Source organism: Heteronotia binoei, chromosome 4 (genome assembly GCF_032191835.1).
Source record: "Heteronotia binoei isolate CCM8104 ecotype False Entrance Well chromosome 4, APGP_CSIRO_Hbin_v1, whole genome shotgun sequence".
NCBI lineage: Eukaryota > Metazoa > Chordata > Lepidosauria > Squamata > Gekkonidae > Heteronotia > Heteronotia binoei.
In genome coordinates this window covers 171329526-171351988 of record NC_083226.1, presented here as the reverse complement: position 1 = coordinate 171351988, position 22463 = coordinate 171329526, and the positions used below count along the sequence as shown (strand labels likewise).

The 22463-nt window shown below is 48.9% G+C and overlaps 1 protein-coding gene across 1 annotated transcript in view; it reads left to right on the top strand.

The window, feature by feature from the left end:
- SLC14A1 (solute carrier family 14 member 1 (Kidd blood group)) overlaps positions 1 to 22463 on the top strand; it is a 37685-nt gene extending 15222 nt beyond the window's left edge. The window contains exons 4-8 of the mRNA XM_060236214.1: positions 589 to 781; positions 9664 to 9811; positions 13329 to 13463; positions 17015 to 17064; positions 22270 to 22463. Of these exons, the coding sequence (XP_060092197.1) occupies positions 589 to 781; positions 9664 to 9811; positions 13329 to 13463; positions 17015 to 17064; positions 22270 to 22449 (706 nt within the window). The 3' untranslated portion in view covers positions 22450 to 22463. The remainder of the gene's footprint in view (positions 1 to 588; positions 782 to 9663; positions 9812 to 13328; positions 13464 to 17014; positions 17065 to 22269) is intronic.

Genomic DNA, 22463 nt, shown 5'->3' with positions numbered 1-22463 from the left:
TCTCCAGACTACAGAGATTGGTTTCCTTGGAGAAAATGGCTGCTTTGGAGGGTGGACCCTGTGGCATTATATTCCAATAAGGTCCCACTCATGGGGGTTTTTTGTAGCAGGAACTCCTTTGCTTATTAGGCCACACCCCTCTGATGTAGCCAATCCTCCAAGATCTTACAGAGCTCTTCATACAGGGCCTACTGTAAGCTCTAGGGGGATTGGCTACATCAGGGGGGTGCGGCCTAATATGCAAATGAGTTCCTGCTACAAAAAAAGCCTTGGCCCCACTGCTTCCCCCACCCTGCCCTCCGCAAGCCGCCACCCCCCCCCCCCCCCCAAAAAAAATCCCCTTGTATTTCCCAACCCAGAGCTGGCAACCCTAATGGCAGATATAGCCAATGTTTCCATGCTGATTACCAGGGCTTTTCTTTTAGCAGGAACGCACCGGAACGCAGTTCCGGCTGGCTTGGTGTCAGAGGGTGTGGCCTAATATGCAAATGAGTCCCTGCTGGGCTTTTTCTACCAAAGAAAAGCCCCACTGATGACATAATGACATCTTGCTGCTTTCTTTTGACATCGTCGGCTCTTGTCTTGCAGCCCTCTTTTCACCAGTGCGTTGGGCGCCGTCTTTAGCAAGTGGGACCTGCCGGTTTTCACTCTCCCCTTCAACCTGCCGCTGACTCTCTTCGTCGCAGCTACTGGCCACTACAACCTGTTCTTCCCGACGACTCCCATTCAACCCATAACTTCGGTGCCCAGCATCAATTGGTCAGAGATCCAAGTGCCTTTGGTAAGACAACAGAGAGCCCCCACGTCTCTCAACGGTGGGTCTTTGCACTAATGGCAGAGGTAGGGTTGCCAAGTCCAATTCAAGAAATATCTGGAGACTCTGGGGGTGGAGCCAGGAGACTTTGGGGGCGGAGCCAGGAGCAAGGGCGTGACAAGCATAATTGCACACCAAAGGGAGTTCTGGCTGCCACATTTAAAAGGATCCACACCTTCCTTCCATTAGAAATAATGAAGGATAGGGGCACCTTCTTTTGGGGCTCATAGAATTGGACCTCCTGGGCCAATCTTTTTGAAACTTGGGGAACATTTTGAGCAGAGGCACTGGATGCTATGCTGAAAATTTGGTGCCTCTAACACAAAAAACCATCCCTTCCAGGGCCCCGGATACCTGCAGATCAATTCTCCATTATACCCTATGGGAATCTGTCTCCATAGGGAACAATGGGGTGCCCAGCAGACATTTCCCTCCTCGCCCTGCTTTCTGATGACCCTGAAGTGGGGGGAGAGCCTCCAAACCGGGGGATCCCCTGCCCCCACCTGGGGATTGGCAACGCTAGGCAGAGCCCCTTTCAGTGATTGATTTCTAGTGTTGCCAAGGCGGGGCTATCGAATTCCTGGAGATTTGGGGGTGAAGCCTGGGGAGAGCAAGATGTGGGGTGGGGAGGAACCTCAACGGTGCATAATCCCACAGAGCTCGTCCTCCAAAACCAGCCGTATTCTCCAGGCAGGATTGCCAAGTTCCCAGGCTGGGCGGGGTTTCTCCCACCCCGGAGGTTCCCAACCCGCCAGCCCGCATTGGGCAGCGAGGGGGATCCTCCCCAGACGTCGCTGGTGCGATGATGTCACTCGCAAGTGATGTCACGTCGCGCGCCGGTTGCTCTATGCGCTTCCAGGAGAACTCTATGGTTTTCCCAGACTCTCTAGCAATTTGGAAGGGAAAACTCTACGGTACCTATTGTACCATAGAGTTTTCCCTCCCAAATTGCTAGCCGGAGGCTGCGGGGGACTTGGCAACCCTATCTCCAGGGGAACTGCTCTCCTCTGTCGATCAGTTGTCATCCCAGGAGATCTCCAGGTCCCACCTGGAGACTGGCAACCCCGCTTCCAATGCAGTCCTCTTTCAAATAAGGAACAAACTCAACATCACACCAACCAGGCTTCTATTTGCAGCTTGGAAAACACAGCCCTACGCTAACAAAACGATTACAATTATAACACCGGTCATACTAAACTCACCGCCGCCTCTTTACAAACCGTTAGCATTTCACTTACATGCAGTTCAGTTACTTTCTACAATGGGTAGGGAAGCTTTTTTCTGCCAAGGGCGATATGGATATTTATAATATCATTCGCGGGCCATAAAGAATTATCAACTTAAAAAACAGTGCTCCGCTGAGGGAGAATGATTCAGGCCAGCAAAATTAATCCAAATAATTGTTTTTCTATTTGAAGTCATGTGGGGAGAGCCTAATCTCACACACACACACACACACACACGCTCACGGCCTGCTGCCCTAGGCAAATTCAAAGGTCCAGGGCTTTGTTGTAGAAAAAGCTCAGCAGGAACTCAGTAGCATATTAGACCACATCCACTAATATTAGCATATTTGATCATACACTCATTAGCATATTAGGCCACACCCTCTGGGATAATCAAGTGCAAACGGAACTGTGACAGTAACTTTTCCAGGCCCTGCAGCAATTCTGGCCGGCCGGCCAGGCCCCAGGGAGGCTGCCGCACTGTGTGGCTGGGCCCCACGATCCTCACTGGCGAGAGAGGCCCTAGGGAGGCTGCCACATGGCAATCGATGTATCTGTCCAGCAATCCCCGAGGGCCACACCAAGTGACCTCGAGGGCCGTATATGGCCCTCGGGATGGAGGTTCCCCATCCCTGTTCTACAAGGCGATACAGGGCCAGAATTGTTTCCATCTCGGCAGGCAACAGAACCTCCCTGGGCTCCTAAACCCAATTCACAGACACCACCCTTGCTGGGCCAAACAATTTGGTTTCTGGAGGTTACGCTGGCAATGAAGCAATCTGCCCATGATATTGAGTTGCCAATCTCCAGTGTTGCTTGGGGATCTCCAGAAGTACCACGGTTCTCTAGGTACAGAGATCATTTCTCCTAGAGCAGGGGTGGCCAAACTTGCCTAATGTAAGAGCCACACAGGATAAACATCAGATGTTTGAGAGCCGCAAGGCATGAATTTCAGCTGTTTGCAGTGGTCATTTTGTAGAAGAATAGGTGGTGGAGCTCATTAGCATAGCTCATTAGCATATGCCCCCCCCAGCCAAAAGCAACCCAATGCAAGAAAGGAGAGTCCCGGACGAGCGAGGCCTGCTTGGGCTGGCTAGAGATCCAGGGGTTCTCCTGGGCCACCCACCCCATTCAAAAAGCCAGCAAGCCACCCGCTGCCCAAAATCACATAAGAAGTGGAGAAAGGGTGGTGTGGGCTTCTCCAGGGGTTAATGAGGGCTGCTGGGGGTGTGGCAAAGCCCCTGGTGGCTGGCTGGCTGCCCGCTCTCCTAATCCTGGGATTGTTATGCAGCTGCACCTACTACTCAATGGACAAGATAGATGGGAAGGAAAAGGGGGAACTCTCAGAACAGTTCAGAAGCTGTGCTCCTGTGAGCTCCTGCTGAATCTGAGGCCTGGATATATGTAGGAAAGGTAGGAAAGAGGCTTCTCCTTAAGATATGTGGGGGGGGGGGACGTTAGAGGGGAGGCCGAGCTTATCTTGCTGGTTTGTCCATTTTTCAAACGTTCATTTTTGTTTACAACCAAGTTGTACTAAGGGTGGGGGGATTAGATGCCCTTTCGCACCTCTGCTGGGAAAGGATTTTCTTGGTCTCTCCCTTAGCAACATTCCCCTAAGCGCTCACCCAATTGGCAGCGAAGAGTTATTTAGGATATGCCGGTATGCATCCTTGGTAGTTAAATTCTTGTTAAAAAAGGTTAAAAAGTGTTGACACGAAAGACAACAGCGGCCACCGAACTCTGTGGAAAATTACAGGTTAAGTCTCCAGCCCTAAGAACATTTTGGAATCTGTGCTGGGCATCTTCAACTCAGGGAAGTATTTACACCAGATTCCGAGCACAGAAGAATAGATGCTTTCGAGATGTGGTGCTGGAGAAGAATCTTGAGAGTCCCTTGGACTGCAAGAAGATCCAATCCGTCAGTCCTAAGGGAAATCAACCCAGACTGTTCCCTAGAAGGTCAGATGCTGAAACTCAAATCCTTTGGCCACCAAATGAGAAGGGAGCACTCCCTGGAGAAGAATTTTGAGAGTCCCTTGGACTGCAAGAAGATCCAGTCAGTCAGTCCTAAGGGAAATCAACCCAGACTGTTCCCTGGAAGGTCAGATGCTGAAGCTCAAATCCTTTGGCCACCAAATGAGAAGGGAGCACTCACTGGAGAAGAATCTTGAGAGTCCCTTGGACTGCAAGAAGATCCAATCAGTCAGTCCTAAGGGAAATCAACCCTGACTGTTCCCTGGAAGGTCAGATGCTGAAGCTGAAGCTCAAATATTTTGGCCACCCAATGAGAAGGGAGCACTCACTGGAGAAGACCCTGATGCTGGGAAAGACAGAAGGCAAAAGAAGAAGGGGACGGCAAAAGAGGAGATGGCTGGACAGCATTACTGATGTAACAAATACGAATTGGAGCAGACTTCAGAGGATGGTGGAAGACAGGAGGGCCTGGCGTGACTTTGTCCATGGGGTTGCAAAGAGTTTGACCGTGTGACTGAACAACAAAAAAAGCACTCTCTGAAATATCTTGTTTTCGCCTTATCTCTGCAAGAGCCCCCAAACAGGCATCGTTTCAGTTTTTCCCCAAACAACCTGGCTGAGCGGTATGCAGTTTTCCTGCCGCCAATCCAAGACAAATTCTTGCGTCAAGCATTTGATTCAATGTTAAAAGGAGCCCTTTGTTTTGGTGGCCAGCTATTCCTGTTTCGCATTCATAGCATTCGTCGCATGGGGCGACCCCGGTTGCTCGTTTTCAAAGAAGGGAAGGGCACATACCGGCTCGGGTTCGAAAAGGGGTCTGCCTCACAATGGCTCGGTTCATACCATCCTGGACCGGAGACAAACTTCATAGTGGAAGGAGGAAGAGCTCAAGTGCCTCATGGATAACATCACATCCAGGTCTCGGATTCAGCAGGAGCTCACAGGAGCGCAGCTCCTGAACCTTTCTGATGGTTCCCCCTCTTCCTCGCCACTTACTTTGTCCATTGAACAGTAGGTGCAGCTGCATAACAATCCCTGGATTAGGAGAGCGGGCAGCCAGCCAGCCACCAGGGACTTTGCATGCCCCCAGCAACCCTCATTAACCCCTTGACATATGAACATATGAAGCTGCCTTATACTGAATCAGACCTTTGGTCCATCAAAGTCAGTATTGTCTTCTCAGATTGGCAGCGGCTCTCCAGGGTCTCAAGCTGAGGTTTTTCACACCTATTTGCCTGGACCCTTTTTTGGAGATGCCAGGGATTGAACCTGGGACCTTCTGCTTCCCAAGCGGATGCTCTACCACTGAGCCACCATCCCTCCCCAACATATGAAGCTGCCTTATACTGAATCAGACCCTTGGAGAAGCCCACATCACCTTTTCTCCACTTCTTTTGGGCAGAAGGTGGCTCGCTGGCCTTTTGACTGTGGGGGCCGGCCCAGGAGAGCCCCAGGAGAGCAAGGTCTGTTTGGGCTGGCTGGATCTCTAGCCAGCTCAAGAAGGCCTCACTCACCCGGGGCTCTCCTTTCTTGCATCAGGTTGCTTTTGGCTGGGGGGGGGGCGGCGTATGTTAATGAGTTATGCTAATGAGCTCCGCCACCTATTTTTATACAAAGCGACCTGCGATCACATCTGAGAAGGGGGCCGTCTTATCTCACGAGTTATTCAACAGTCCACCGGATGTGTGTGTAAAGTGCTTGCAAGTCGCAGCCAATTTGTGAGAACCCCAGAGGGTTTTCAAAGCGTGAGGGGAACAGAGGTGGTTTGCCATTGCTTGCCTCTGCATAGCAGCTCCAGATTTCCTTGGTGGTCTCCCATCTAGGTCTCGTTTTGAGCAGGAGCTCACAGGAGCAGAGCTCTGGAACGTCTACATTTCCTTGTGCTCTTTCTTTCTCCCTCCCCGCTAAAAGAAAATACTTGCTTCCATTGATCCCAGTTTGGTGTAGAGCCAGTTTGGTGTAGTGGTTTAAGTGTGCGGACTCTTATCTGGGAGAACCGAGTTTGATTCCCCACTCCTCCACTTGCACCTGCTGGAATGGCCTTGGGTCAGCCATAGCTCTGGCAGAGGTTGTCCTTGAAAGGGCAGCTGCCGGGAGAGCCCTCTCCAGCCCCACCCACCTCACAGGGTGTCTGTTGTGGGGGAGGAAGGGAAAGGAGATTGTGAGCCGCTCTGAGACTCTTCGGAGTGGAGGGCGGGATATAAATCCAATATCTTCATCTACCTCACAGGGTGTCTGTTGTGGGGGAGGAAGGGAAAGAAGATTGTGAGCCGCTCTGAGACTCTTCGGAGTGGAGGGCGGGATATAAATCCAATATCTTCATCTACCTCACAGGGTGTCTGTTGTGGGGGAGGAAGGGAAAGGAGATTGTGAGCTGCTCTGAGACTCTTCGGAGTGGAGGGCAGGATATAAATCCAATATCTTCATCTACCTCACAGGGTGTCTGTTGTGGGGGAGGAAGGTAAAGGAGATTGTGAGCCACTCTGAGACTCTTCGGAGTGGAGGGCGGGATATAAATCCAATATCTTCATCTACCTCACAGGGTGTCTGTTGTGGGGGAGGAAGGTAAAGGAGATTGTGAGCCGCTCTGAGACTCTTCGGAGTGGAGGGCGGGATATAAATCCAATATCTTCATCTACCTCACAGGGTGTCTGTTGTGGGGGAGGAAGGTAAAGGAGATTGTGAGCCACTCTGAGACTCTTCGGAGTGGAGGGCGGGATATAAATCCAATATCTTCATCTACCTCACAGGGTGTCTGTTGTGGGGGAGGAAGGGAAAGGAGATTGTGAGCCGCTCTGAGACTCTTCGGAGTGGAGGGCGGGATATAAATCCAATATCTTCATCTACCTCACAGGGTGTCTGTTGTGGGGGAGGAAGGTAAAGGAGATTGTGAGCCGCTCTGAGACTCTTCGTAGTGGAGGGCGGGATATAAATCCAATATCTTCATCTACCTCACAGGGTGTCTGTTGTGGGGGAGGAAGGTAAAGGAGATTGTGAGCCGCTCTGAGACTCTTCAGAGTGGAGGGCGGGATATAAATCCAATATCTTCATCTACCTCACAGGGTGTCTGTTGTGGGGGGGGAAGGGAAAGGAGATTGTGAGCCGCTCTGAGACTCGTCGGAGTGGAGGGCGGGATATAAATCCAATATCTTCATCTACCTCATAGGGTGTCTGTTGTGGGGGAGGAAGGTAAAGGAGATTGTGAGCCGCTCTGAGACTCTTCAGAGTGGAGGGCGGGATATAAATCCAATATCTTCATCTACCTCACAGGGTGTCTGTTGTGGGGGGGGAAGGGAAAGGAGATTGTGAGCCGCTCTGAGACTCTTCGGAGTGGAGGGCGGGATATAAATCCAATATCTTCATCTACCTCATAGGGTGTCTGTTGTGGGGGAGGAAGGTAAAGGAGATTGTGAGCCGCTCTGAGACTCTTCAGAGTGGAGGGCGGGATATAAATCCAATATCTTCATCTACCTCACAGGGTGTCTGTTGTGGGGGGGGAAGGGAAAGGAGATTGTGAGCCGCTCTGAGACTCTTCGGAGTGGAGGGCGGGATATAAATCCAATATCTTCATCTACCTCATAGGGTGTCTGTTGTGGGGGAGGAAGGTAAAGGAGATTGTGAGCCGCTCTGAGACTCTTCAGAGTGGAGGGCGGGATATAAATCCAATATCTTCATCTACCTCACAGGGTGTCTGTTGTGGGGGGGGAAGGGAAAGGAGATTGTGAGCCGCTCTGAGACTCTTCGGAGTGGAGGGCGGGATATAAATCCAATATCATCATCATCATCATCATCATCAAGCTGAGTTAGAGTGAGCTAGCTCACTGATTTTTAGCCCCCTGCTCACACATTTTTGTCTTAGCTCAGCAAGCCTTTATTGGCATAAAACAGATTTAGCAGTAAAATAGCAATATAAATAATATAAAATCCTAGATTATAGATCGATCAATCAATCAATCACCTTTTATTTGTATCCCGCCCTCCCCGCCGAAGCAGGCTCAGGGCGGCGAACAACAAAATTCAATATACATTGTACAGTACAACATTTTAAACTACAATTAATTAAAATCTATTAAAATTCTAAAAACAGTAAAATTAATATTTTGTGCTATTACCTAGATGGCGAACTTACTTAACAGTTCTAGTCAGTGAAGGCCATTCGAAACAAGATGGTCTTGCAGGCCCTGCGGAATTGTTCAAAGTCCCGCAAGGCCCGCATTTCTTCTGGAAGTTGATTCCATAATTGTGGAGCCATAACAGAGAAAGCCCGGGTACGGGTACTTTGAAGTTTTACCTCTTTTGGCCCTAGAGTACATAGGGAGCTAAAATACATATAATAAGTAAAATATATATGAGTCGAGTTTAGCCAAATTAAATAATTAAAACAAATAAAATGTGGTCATTCCAGAACCATTCTCTGTCGTATTTCCAGGGCCTGTTAGAGAAATCTAGCCACCGTTAAAGTTACCTCAGCGCAAGTGTCATTTAAAAGTTTGTGGACTTTGCCTGACTCAGCACAGCCCAACATATCTGCTAAGATATCTTTCAAGTATATACAACGAATACCATCATAAAGAGGACAGTTCAATAATACATGGGAAATAGTTTCAATACACTTGGAATTACAAAGACAGCTCAGGAAAAACCACCCCAGGCTAGCACACTAATTTATGCGGTAGCTCACGACTTTAATGCCAGGAGCTCACGACTTTAATGCCGAGTCGAATTTTTGCTCACAAGGCTCTCTGCAGCTTAGAGAGAACCTTGCTTGCTTCTGGGCTCCATGGTTCAAACCTCCCGTGAGAATTCTGCTGAATTCTTAAGATCGGACAAACTTTCTAATATTTTCCCCCACAAAAAAAAAATGGGACCAAAACATATAAAAGCCGACAGATGGAAACCTTCGTTGTGCCTCTGTGGCCACATCGGAGAAAGTAATGTAAAAAGTATGGTGGGAGTAAGGTTTTGTGAACACAATTCTAATTCAAGAAGCATTTTAAGGCAGATGCTGAGCTGATAGAATTTAATACACCTTCCGGCGATGTCAGGGACATTGAATTGAATTGAATTTTTAGATTTATACCCCGCCCTATCCCTCAAGAGGGCTCAGGGCGGCTCACAACAACAAAACAACAGAGTTAAAATAATGGCATAAAAAACAGCCATTGAACATATGAACCTATGAAGCTGCCTTCTACTGACTCAGACCCTGGGTCCATCAAAGTCAGTATTGTCTTCTCAGACTGGCAGCGGCTCTCCAGGGTCTCAAGCTGAGGATTTCCACACCTATTTGCCTGGGCCCTTTTTAGTTGGAGATGCCAGGGACTGAACCTGGGACCTTCTGCTTACCAAGCAGATGCTCTACCACTGAGCCACAGTCCCTCCCCAAAACATTGCGAAACAGGAGCAGCACGGTAGACAGTCTAACAGACATAGGCGGTATGTGGCATATGCAAATGAGTTGTGCTAATGAGTTGTGCTAATGAGCTTCAGCACGTCTTTTTCTACAAAAGGACCCCTGCTGCCCCAACCCAAGGCCAAACCTTTTTCGCTTCCAAGATCTGATGAGATCAAGCTAGTTTGGACCATTTGTGTCAGGGAAGTCCTTAGGATGCAACCTTAAAATCTCATTTCCCATTGTTTGTTCGGTAGCTATTCCAGTCGATCCCCGTAGGAGTCGGGCAGGTGTACGGCTGTGATAACCCTTGGACTGGAGGCATCATTATGGTGGCTTTGTTTATCTCCTCCCCGCTCATCTTCGCCCACGCTGTGATCGGTTCAGCGGTGGGAATCCCTGCAGGTATGATGTGTCTCTAGATGTAGAAGTGTGCCATCAAATGATGTTATGTGCCGTCAAGCAGCAACAGATTTATGGAAATCCCAGCGAGGGGCAAGAGAGAAGCAGAGGTGGTTTTGCCAGGGCTTTCTTCTGCAGAGCCTTTTTGGGTGGTCTCCCATGCAAGTATTGGGATATTTGGTTAATATAACAGAGCTTGGCCCAGTCATAGAACCATTGAGCTGGATGGGATCTCCAGGGTCATCTAGTCCAACCCCCTGCACAATGCAGGAACCCACAAATACCTCCCCCTAAATTCACAGGATCCTCATAGCTGTCAGATGGCCATTTAGCCTCTGTTGAAAAACCTCCAAGGAAGGAGAGCCCACCCCCTCCAAAGGAAGCCTGTTCCACTGAGGAACCGCTCAAATGGCCAAGAAGTTCTTCCTAATGTTGGAGCAGTTCCTCAGACATATGTTTTGAATAAACATCTGGAGCAGAGGTCCATCATTGGCTATTAGCAACAACGTATTGCTGGAACTCTTTCTGGGGCAAGTGATGCTCTGTATTCTTGGTGCTTGGGGTGGGGGCACAGTGGGAGGTTTTCTAGTGTCCTGGCCCCTCTGGTGGACCTCCTGATGGCACTTGTTTTGTGGGGGGGGGGGGGGGTATGTGACATAAAGTGTTGGACTGGATGGGCCATTGGCCTGATCCAACATGGCTTCTGTTATGTTCCTCAGTCATAGAGGCATGATTCTGAGTACAGTGAATACATCTCCCAAGAAGTATATGGGGGGGGGGGGGAGATAAACCTACATTTACTAAGGTAGAGCCAGTTAATCAGCTTGCAGTTGAAAGGAGAGAAAGATACCTAATCTAAAGAGTACTTTCTCTATCACAAATGGACAGCTTCATATGTGTGGAAGTGTGAGGGCATTGTCTCTACAGAACAGACCTGCAGAGACATATGTCTACATGGAAGGCCATGTGCAAGAAGGAGAAGACAAAGGGAGAAAAGGGGTCAGAGGCCAGCTCCCAGGTCCTGACAGAGAGGCATCCCATTCAAGGAGATGACACCTATACACCATTAGAGTGGTGTGGCACCCCCCCCCCCCCTGCCCAGGTGCACTGAATCGCTCACTCCAGCAACAACAAGGCCACTTTGGAGATTCGACTCCAGATTTGAACACATAGCCTAGTTGTGTAGAGAGTCTACACATGTAGATGCTTTCCCCATAATCAGAAGAAGAAGAAGCAGATGAAGATGATATTGTTAGGGTTTGTAGAATCTTTCAGGCTCAAGTGCCGTGTTCTACTGGAGAAAGTTTTTCTTCCAGACGTTTTGTTCTCAGCTGCGGAGAATGAAACGTCCTCGCCACTGAGGATGTTCTCCGCAGCTGAGAACGAAACGTCTGGAAGAAAAACTTTCTCCAGTAGAACACGGCACGTGAGCCCGAAAGATTCTACAAACCCTAATGATGATGCCAGCCGTGAAAACCTGAAATCTTTGATAAGATGATATTGGATTTATATCCCGCCCCATACTCTGAATCTCAGAGTCTCAGAGTGGTCACAATCTCCTTTACCTTCCCCACACATGCACACCAGACACCCTGTGAGGTAGGTGAGGATGAGAGAACTCTCCCAGCAGCTGCCCTTTCAAGGACAACTACTGCAAGTGCTATAGCTGATCCAAGGCTATTCCAGCAGCTGCAAGTGGAGGAGTAGGGAATCAAATCCGGTTCTCCCAGATAAGAGTCTGCACACTTAACCACTACACCAAATGGGCTCTCTCAGGAATGCTGGGGGGGGGGGGGGAAGTATGCCCATAAGAACAGAAGAGAAGCCCCCAGCTGTTGGCTGGGAAATCTAAAGAAGAAACAAGAAAATACTGGATGAAATTTTATACATGGTAAGACAGTCAAGACTCTTAAGATTCTCTGGTGTGAACTTATTTCTCCTCCCCCCCCCTTTATTTTTATATTATAAAATTGCCTTTACTGGAATTGTCAAAACTAATAGATAACTTTAACAATAGATTTATGCTATAAAATTTTAATGTGTGGATGATGTTTAGTTTAAACATAACAATATAGGACAATTTATGTATAGAAAGTATTGTAGAACTAAGCTTGTACTTTTTGAAATTATTTTTATGCAGAACAAGGTCAAAATGTATTGTGCTTTCTACTCCCCCTATTCCCTACCCTCACTCTTTTTGAAACCAATAAACTTTTGAAAACTGAAAAACAGAAGAGAAGCCATGTTGGATCAGGCCAATGGCCCATCCAGTTCAACACTCTGTGTCACGTAAGAACATAAGAGAAGCCATGTTGGATCAGGCCAATGGCCCATCCAGTCCAACACTCTGTGTCACATAAGAGAAGCCATGTTGGATCAGGCCAATGGCCCCTCCAGTCCAACACTCTGTGTCACATAAGAGAAGCCATGTTGGATCAGGCCAATGGCCCATCCAGTTCAACACTCTGTGTCACATAAGAACATAAGAGAAGCCATGTTGGATCAGGCCAATGGCCCATCCAGTCCAACACTCTGTGTCACATAAGAACATAAGAGAAGCCATGTTGGATCAGGCCAATGGCCCATCCAGTTCAACACTCTGTGTCACATAAGAACATAAGAGAAGCCATGTTGGATCAGGCCAATGGCCCATGCAGTCCAACACTCTGTGTCACATAAGAACATAAGAGAAGCCATGTTGGATCAGGCCAATGGCCCCTCCAGTCCAACACTCTGTGTCACATAAGAACATAAGAGAAGCCATGTTGGATCAGGCCAATGGCCCATCCAGTCCAACATGCTATGTCACACAGTGGCCAAAATCCAGCTGCCCTCAGGAGGTCCACCAATAGGGCCAGAAACCCCTCCCTTTCTTGTCCCCCAAGCACCGAGAATACAGAGCATCATTGCTCCAGACAGAGTATTATATCTGTAACTTGTGACTAATACATGGACCTCTGCTCCAGAGGTTTATCCAGTCCACTCTTGAAGCTGTCTTGATAGACTAATCGTGTGGCTTGCTATAAGGTGCCCCCATGTGTTAGCTGGCATGGTGGAACTCCATCCCCTCCTTCAGCAGAAGATGGAAGCCACAGAGTGCAGTTCCTGCCTGACATCCTTGAAAGCATGGACCTTCCTTGCATCCCAAAATGTCCATTGAGGAACTGGCAGGGTTGGAGAATACCTGTGAGGTGACCACCTTTGTTTATTTACTTCACTTATATCCCACTTTTGTTCCTAGTGGTGAACCCAAAGTGACTTCCATCATTCTCCTCTTCCCCATCCTTATAACAGCATTGTGAGGCAGGTTAGGCTGAGGAAGTTAGGTAGGTTAGGCTGAGGGGCAGGCCAAAGGTCACCCTACAAGCTTCCATGTCAGAGTGGGCATTTGAACCTGGGTCATCCAGATGCTGGTCTGAAATTCTACCCACAACACCACGCTGGCTATTTGTTCTATTCCAGTATGTAGTTGGTCTTATCACTGATTCATGGCGTTTCTTCCTCTCTTTTTTCTTCACAGCCCTGAGCGTGGCTACTCCTTTTAACAAAATCTACGCAGGTTTATGGAATTACAACAGCTGCCTTTCATGCATTGCGATAGGAGGCATGTTCTATGCCCTCACTTGGCAGACCTTTGTCTTGGCGATTGTTTGTGGTGGGTACCTGGCTTTGTCTCTTACACTCACATGGCCTGGGTTGAGAACATAGGAGAAGCCATATTGGATCAGGCCAATGGCCCATCCAGTCCAACATTCTGTGTCACATAAGAACATAAGAGAAGCCACGTTGGATCAGGCCAATGGCCCATCCAGTCCAACACTCTGTGTCACATAAGAACATAAGAGAAGCCCTGTTGGATCAGGCCAATGGCCCATCCAGTCCAACACTCTGTGTCACATAAGAACATAAGAGAAGCCATGTTGGATCAGGCCAATGGCCCATCCAGTCCAACACTCTGGGTCACACAGTGGCCCAAAACCCAGGTGCCATCAGGAGGTTCACCAATGGGGCAGAACTCCAGAAGCCCTCCCACCGTTGCCCCACAAGCACCAAGAATACAGAGTATCACTACCCCAGACTGAGTGTTCTATCCAAACCTTGTGACTAATAGCCATTCATGGACCTCTGCTCTTAAGAAATTATGGAAGGCATGTTGGATCAGGCCAATGGCCCATCCAGTCCAACACTCTGGGTCACACAGTGGCCAAAACCCAGGTACCATCAGGAGGTCCACCAGTGCGGCCACAACTCCAGAAGCCCTCCCACCGTTGCCTGCCAAGTACCAAGAATACAGAGTATCACTACCCCAGACTGTTCTATCCAAACCTTGTGACTAATAGCCATTCATGGTTCTCTGCTCTTAAGAACATAAGAGAAGCCCCTGTTGGATCAGGCCAATGGATCATCTAGTCCAACACTCTTGTGTCATCCAGTGGCCAAAAAAACCAGGCACCATCATGAGGTGCACCAGTGGGGCCACAACTCCAGAAGTTCTCCCACTGTTGCTCCCCCCCGCAAGCACCATGAATACAGAACATCACTGCCGCAGACAGTGTTCTATCAATACCTTGTCACTAATAGCCACAGATGGACCTCTACTGCAGATGTTTATCCACTCCCCTCTTCAAGCTGTCTATGCTTGTAGCCACCACCATTTCTTGCAGCAGTGACACTAAGAAGCACTGCCTGTCCCCCCAGTGTCTGCTGCCACATCTCATCGCACCCACTCCATCACCCCCCAAAATCCTCCCTATCCACCAGCGTTTTCTTTCTCCTACTCTCTAAGGCAGGGGTCCTCAAACTTTTTAAATAGGGGGACAGTTCACTGTCCCTCAGACTGTTGGAGGGCCGGACTGCTGTTACTGTACAAGGCTGCGGGCCGTCAGTTCTCCATCTTCTGCATCTCTCTCCCTTCCTCACACCACACACCCCCGGCCTGGGAACTCACCTCACCTCGGTATCACCTCACACTCTGTCTCCATCGCCTCAGCCCAGTGCCGGAAGTGTGCGTTGCTAACGCGAGTTTAGGTCGAACGTCACTTCCGGTCTGATTTTGCCATAACCCGGCGGGCCGCATAAACGTCCTCAGCGGGCCGCATCTGGCCCCCGCGGGCCGTAGTTTGAGGACCCCCTGCTCTAAGGTATCCTTAGTACTAAGCAAGTTCCCTTTCATGAATTCTGATGCTTTTCCACACAGAAAACTTTCATGCAGCCCGAGAACATGCCTCCAAATAATCCATCATTTCTACATTTCCTCTCCAAAGGCGCAAAGTGATATATGGGTTCCATTTTCAGTTTCTGGTTGTCCTCCAGAATTCAGTTGATTTTTAATGTTTTTACTCTGAGGGCAGAACAAGCAGGAGAGGTTGTGCGCATTCATTCACAGGGCCAATTTAAGCACGACTTATATGAAAGGTTTATGGACACGATCCAGCCAGTGTTTAAACACTTGCGAAAAGAAGCACCAGTTTCAACCAGACAGGCGCAGCCAAATCCTATGCAGGTTTATTCAGAACTCCTAGGCCGATTTCCCCACTCACCTTACGTCGCTCTCACGTTCCTCTTCTCTTTCCGATTTCACACTATCTGCCCCGGGGGTACAGCTAGCGCCGGTAGGCTTGCCAATCCCCAGGTCCCAGCGGGGGTTCTTCCCCCGTCCAGGCTCCTTCCCGCCCCCAGTCAGCTGGCAGGGGGGAAGCCCCGCCCCCAGAGGACCATGTGCCTTTGCACCTCCGGAGGCTTCAGTCTCCAATTGAAAGGCTTCCTCTTGGATGGGGTGTCTGCGTTACTTTGAATTGAAGAAGTTGGCAGCAACTCATGAGTAGAGAGGCCAATCCCTCACTTCAGAGTCGCCAGAAACGGGGTGGGGGGGGAATCGATTCTCATAGGTCATAATGGGGAATTGATCTGTAGGTTTCGGGGGCTCTGGTGGAGCTGTGTTTTGAGGTAGAGGCACCAAATTTTCAGTATTGCATCTAGTGACTCTCCCCAAAGTACCTCCCAAGTTTCAAAATCGATTGACCAGGGGGTCCAATTCTATGAGCCCCAAAAGAAGGTGTCCCTATCCTTCATGATTTCCTATGGAAAGAAGGCATTTAAAAAGGTGTGCTGTCCCTTTAAATGTGATGGCCAGAACTCCCTTGAGTTCAATTATGCTTGTCACACCCTTGCTCTTGGCTCCGCCTCAATGTCTCCTGGCTCCACCCCCAAAGTCCCCAGATATTTCTTGAATTGGACTTGGCAACCCTAAGCACCGGCTTTTTCATACATCAAACAGAAACCTCTTGTCACGGCTCAGGCGGGTATTACCAATTGCTGCCACCACTCTGGGTTAAGGGTTCCTCTTGAGAAGGCCCAGAGTACCCTCCGAAGCCCTTCCTGTAGCCTAGGCCAAATAATAGGCGTGAGGACCAGGCAGAGTGAACAACAAAAAGGTTTATTTAAAAGTCAGTGCAATATAAACAACCAAGGTGCATAAAACAGTAAAAGGGTGAGGGGGGAAATAAACAAATGCCCTAACGCGTCTGAACTTACTGTCCATACCGTCTCAGTCAGACCTGGGCCTACTCACCCTACCTCGCAGGATGAGGATCTCTCCCTGGCAGCAGCTCTTCCTCAACTCTGCCTCCTTAGAAAAGAACACCCACTTCCTGGGCTCTTCCCAGGCCCCACCCCTCTCTGGGCCTGTTTCCCTCCAAAACCCTTGCCACCCAATCAGAGAGACAGAGGGGGTCCTGGGAGATGTAGGCTTTTCCCAGTAACTCCTAAGCAGGCTTCCCTGGGCCCAGGATCATGACACCTCTAAAAACCAGTTTCTGTTTGCCGCATGAAAAAGCCGACGCTAGTTGCAGCCCTGGGGCAGAGAGTGTGAAACTGGAAGGAAGCCCCACCGAGAAGAGAAACGTGAGAGCGGCGTAAAGTGAATGGGGAATCAGTTCTACTTTATTATTGCAGAAGACTTGCTTCCAAGTGAATATGCCCAGAATGGTTCTTCTTACAGCTGTCCCATGGAAATCAAAAATTCAAAGCTTTATTAGCAGATCTTTCTGGATCGTTTTAGCACCTTTGGTAACTCTTGAATGTGAATCACAGCTACTGAAAGCTTAAAGAAAAGGCCAAAATGTCATCTTTTTCTTCCCCCATCTCAAAGTCTCCCATAATGCATGGAAATGCATTCTGATCTGATCATCTTTCATCTTTTCACAGCTCTGTTTACTGCCTACGTGGGAGGAATGCTGTCCAATATGTTTTCTGTGGTAAGTTCCTGAGATTTTAAGAGATTTTAAGAGCATTCTTCAAGTACTCGGGAAGCGATACTATCCCCTTAAGGGTATCACAAGGATGATGACGAAAAAGAACGTATTGGATTTATATCCCGCTCTCTACCCTGAATCTTAGTATCTCAGAGCGGTTACAATCGCCTTTATTTTTCTTCCCTCACAACAGACACCCTGTGAGGTGGGTGATGGTATTGGATTTATATCCTGCCTTCCTCCACAAATCTCAGCATCTCAGAGCAGCTCACAATCTCCTTTATCTTCCTCCCCCCACAACAGATACCCTGTGAGGTGGGTGGGGCTGAGAGGGCTTTCATGGCAGCTGCCCTTTTAAGGACAACTCTTACAAGAGCTATGGCTGACCCAAGGCCATTCCAGCAGGTGCAAATGGAGGAGTGGGGAACCAAACCCGGTTCTCCCAAGTAAGAGTCCATGCACTCAATCACTACACCAAACTGGCAAGATGTTGCTCAGCTCCATTGAAAAATACACACAAAATCATTACTTCTATATCCATTTTGCTTCATTTCCCCACTTCTTTTCCACAGGTGCTTTGCTCCCTCTAGTGGCCACTTCAATGTTACATCACTTCAGTGGTCTATCACTGTAACTCCCATGGATTTCCCTTCACTTTAAATGTGCAGTGGAAAAACGCAGGAGATACAGCAATGTCATATTGAAGCAACCACTACAAAGCACATGCAGGGGGGGAAAGGAGGGGGAAGAAGTAAGATGGGCACCCAAGCAAGGAAAAGAAGAGAGCAGAAAAACCCTGCTTTGGATCCCTAATCTGGGTGATCCAACCAAGGAAAGAAAACACCAATTAAGCATGTAGTCCTTGACTGCTATGTTGCATAAGAACATAAGAGAAGCCATGTTGGATCAAGCCAATGGCCCCTCCAGTCCAACACTCTGTGTCACATAAGAACATAAGAGAAGCCCTGTTGGATCAGGCCAATGGCCCATCCAGTCCAACACTCTGTGTCACATAAGAGAAGCCATGTTGGATCAGGCCAGTGGCCCATCCAGTCCAACACTTTGTGTCACATAAGGACATAAGAGAAGCCCTGTTGGATCAGGCCAATGGCCCATCCAGTCCAACACTCTGTGTCACATAAGAGAAGCCCTGTTGGATCAGCCCAGTGGCCCATCCAGTCCAACACTCTGTGTCACATAAGAACATAAGAGAAGCCATGTTGGATCAGGCCAATAGCCCATTCAGTCCAACACTCTGAGTCACATAAGAGAAGCCATGTTGGATCAGGCCAATGGCCCATCCAGTCCAACACTCTGTGTCACATAAAGAACATAAGAGAAGCCATGTTGGATCAGGCCAGTGGCCCATCCAGTCCAACACTCTGTGTCACATAAGAACATAAGAGAAGCCCTGTTGGATCAGGCCAATAGCCCATTCAGTCCAACACTCTGTGTCACATAAGAACATAAGAGAAGCCATGTTGGATCAGGCCAATAGCCCATTCAGTCCAACACTCTGAGTCACATAAGAGAAGCCATGTTGGATCAGGCCAATGGCCCATCCAGTCCAACACTCTGTGTCACATAAGAACATAAGAGAAGCCATGTTGGATCAGGCCAGTGGCCCATCCAGTCCAACACTCTGTGTCACATAAGAACATAAGAGAAGCCCTGTTGGATCAGGCCAATAGCCCATCCAGTCCAACACTCTGTGTCACATAAGAACATAAGAGAAGCCATGTTGGATCAGGCCAGTGGCCCATCCAGTCCAACACTCTGTGTCACATAAGAACATAAGAGAAGCCATGTTGGATCAGGCCAATAGCCCATTCAGTCCAACACTCTGAGTCACATAAGAGAAGCCATGTTGGATCAGGCCAATGGCCCATCCAGTCCAACACTCTGTGTCACATAAGAACATAAGAGAAGCCATGTTGGATCAGGCCAGTGGCCCATCCAGTCCAACACTCTGTGTCACATAAGAACATAAGAGAAGCCCTGTTGGATCAGGCCAATGGCCCATCCAGTCCAACCCTCTGTGTCACATAAGAGAAGCCATGTTGGATCAGGCCATGGCCCATCCAGTCCAACCCTCTGTGTCACACAGTGGCCAAAACAACAGGTGCCACTCCACTTAGAGAACCAGGTGTTCCCTAAATGAGGAGCCATGTCTCAGTGATATCTGCATACTTTCCTTGAAGAACACCCCAGATTCAATCTGTGGAATCTCCGTGTAAAGGGTTTAGATAGCAGGGAATGGCCCTGACGGTCCAGGCTAGCCTGGTCTTCTCTGATCTTGGAAACTAAGCAGGGTTTGCCTCGGTTGGTACTTGGATGGGAGACCACCAAGGAAGTCCAGGGCAAACCAGGCGGCTGGCTGGGACACAGTCCTAGCAAGGGTGCCGGTCCAAGCCCCGGGTGCAACTGCACTGTAGAGCCCACCACAGGGTTGCCCGTCACTCTGCCAGCTGCATCAGACACAGGGGCGGAGCTAGGGCAGCCTCACAGAGTGCTCCGTGGTGAAGGTCCTATGAAGAAAGGTTGAAGAAGCTGGGCCTGTTTAGCCTGGAGAGGAGGTGGCTGAGAGGTGATGGGATCACCATCCTCAAGTACTTGAAGGGCTGTCCTGTAGAGGATGAGGGGTCTGGAGACCAAGTCCTATGAAGAAAGGCTGAAGGAGCTGGGCATGTTTAGCCTGGAGAGGAGGCGGCTGAGAGGTGATACGATCACCATCTTCAAGTCCTTAAAGGGCTGTCATATAGAGGATGGTGTGGAATTGTTTTCTGTGGCCCCGGAAGGTAGAACCAGAATCAATGGGTTGAAATTAAATCAGAAGAGTTTCCGGCTCAACATTAGGAAGAACTTCCTGACGGTTAAAGCGGTTCCTCAGTGGAACAGGCTTCCTCAGGAGGTGGTGGGCTCTCCTTCCTTGGAGGTTTTTAAACAGAGGCTAGATGACCATCTGACAGCAATGAGAATCCTGTGAGTTAGGCAGCTCATGAGAAGGAGGGCGACGAAGATGGTGAGGGGTCTGGAGACTAAGTCCTATGAAGAAAGGTTGAAGGAGCTGGGCATGTTTAGCCTGGAGAGGAGGTGGCTGAGAGGTGATATGATCACCATCTTCAAGTATTTGAAGGGCTGTCATATAGAGGATGTTGTGGAATTGTTTTCTGTGGCCCCAGAAGGCAGGACCACAACCAATGGGTTGAAATTAAATCAAAAGAGTTTCCAGCTCAACATCAGGAAGAACTTCCTGACCGTTAGAGCAGTTCCTCAGTGGAACAGGCTTCCTCAGGAGGTGGTGGGCTCTCCTTCCTTGGAGGTTTTTAAACAGAGGCTGTATGGCCTCTTTTTAAACAGAGGCTGTATCTGATAGCAATGAAGATCCTGTGAATTTGGTGGAGGTATTTGTGAGTTTCCTGCATTGTGCAGGGGTTGGACTAGATGACTCTGGAGGTCCCTTCCAACTCTATGATTCTATAAGGTGCGCGGCTGCTCCCCACTGCTTTTGGAGGGGGAAACTGTTCTGCCTCGAGCCACTGCTGGCTACACAGAGGCAGGCAATCACAAGCCACCTGAGTTCATCTTTTGCCTCTGAAACTTTATGGGCTCAGCGTAGGTTGGCTGCGACTTGATGATACTTGTGTGGTGGGTGGGGCTCAGAGAGCTCTCCCAGAAGCTGCCCTTTCAAGGACTTCTGCAAGAGCTCTGGCTGACTCAAGGCCATTCCAGCAGCTGCAAGCTGAGGAGTGGGGAATCAAACCCTGTTCTCCCAGATAAGAATCCACTCACTTAACCACTATGGCTGACCCAAGGCCATTCCAGCAGCTGCAAGTGGAGAAGTGGAGAATCAAACCCTGTTCTCTCAGATAAGAGTCCACTCACTTAACCACTATGGCTGACCCAAGGCCATTCCAGCAGCTGCAAGTGGAGGAGTGGAGAGTCAAACCCAGTTCTCCCAGATAAGAGTCCATGCACTTAACCCCTACCCATATAGGCTAATAAGGTCTGAACTTGCTGAGACTGAAAGGGAGATAGATCATGGGGTCAGAGCACATAGCTCAAGGAAAGTGTCAGTCCAGTGTGCTGTAGCAATAGGGTTGCCAAGTCCCCTTACCTTTCCAGTGAGGGTCTTTGGGGAACATTCAGGGAGGTGGGGGGGTGCAAATGATGTTTCAGAGCACTTCTGGTAACTGGCTGGCAGCCATTTGAGTGGCATCTAGGGGGATGAAAAATGGACCACTCAAATGGTTGAAGTTTAGAAAAGAGACAACTGGGGGTGGGGAGGAGAGACATGATAGAGCTTTATAAAATTCTGCCTGGGGTGGAGAGAGTTGACAAAGAGAGATTTTTTTCTCCCTCTCTCAAAAGAATAGAACTCAAGGACCTGAAACTGACGGGCAGTAGGTTCAGGAAGGACACAAGGAAATACTACTTTACACAGAGAGTGATTAAAGTGTGGAATTTGCTGCCAGAAGATGTAGGGATGGCCACATGGAGAACAATACTTCTTTAACAACTACTACATTATCATTATCATTATTATTATTATTATTATTATTATTATTATTATTATTATTATTATTATTACTGGAGAGCCAGTTTGGTGTAGTGGTTAAGTGTGTGGACTCTTATCTGGGAGAACCGGGTTTGATTCCCCACTCCTCCACTTGCAGCTGCTAGAATGGTCTTGGGTCAGCCATAGCACTGGCAGAGGTTGTCCTTGAAAGGGCAGCTGCTGTGAGAGCCCTCTCCAGCCCCACCCACCTCACAGGGTGACTGTTGTGGGGGAGGAAGGGAAAGGAGATTGTGAGCCGCTCTGGGACTCTTCGGAGTGGAGGGTGGGATATAAATCCAATATCTTCATCTACCTCACAGGGTGTCTGTTGTGGGGGAGGAAGGGAAAGGAGATTGTGAGCCGCTCTGAGACTCTTCGGAGTGGAGGGCGGGATATAAATCCAATATCTTCATCTACCTCACAGGGTGTCTGTTCTGGGGGAGGAAGGGAAAGGAGATTGTGAGCCGCTCTGAGACTCTTCGGAGTGGAGGGTGGGATATAAATCCAATATCTTCATCTACCTCACAGGGTGTCTGTTGTGGGGGGAGGAAGGTAAAGGAGATTGTGAGCTGCTCTGAGACTCTTCGGAGTGGAGGGCGGGATATAAATCCAATATCATCATATTATTATTAATTTCTTTTCCTTCCCAGTTTGGACTGCCCTTGGGGACCTGGGCTTTCTGCTTGTCTTCTCTCACCTTCCTGCTTCTCACCACCAACAACGATGCCATCTACAAATTGCCTCTCTCCAAAGTCACGTACCCAGAAGCCAACCGGGCTTACTACTTGGCCGGAAAAGGAAAAGAACCAAAATCTACCTGCAATGTGTAACGGGTTAAATCCAT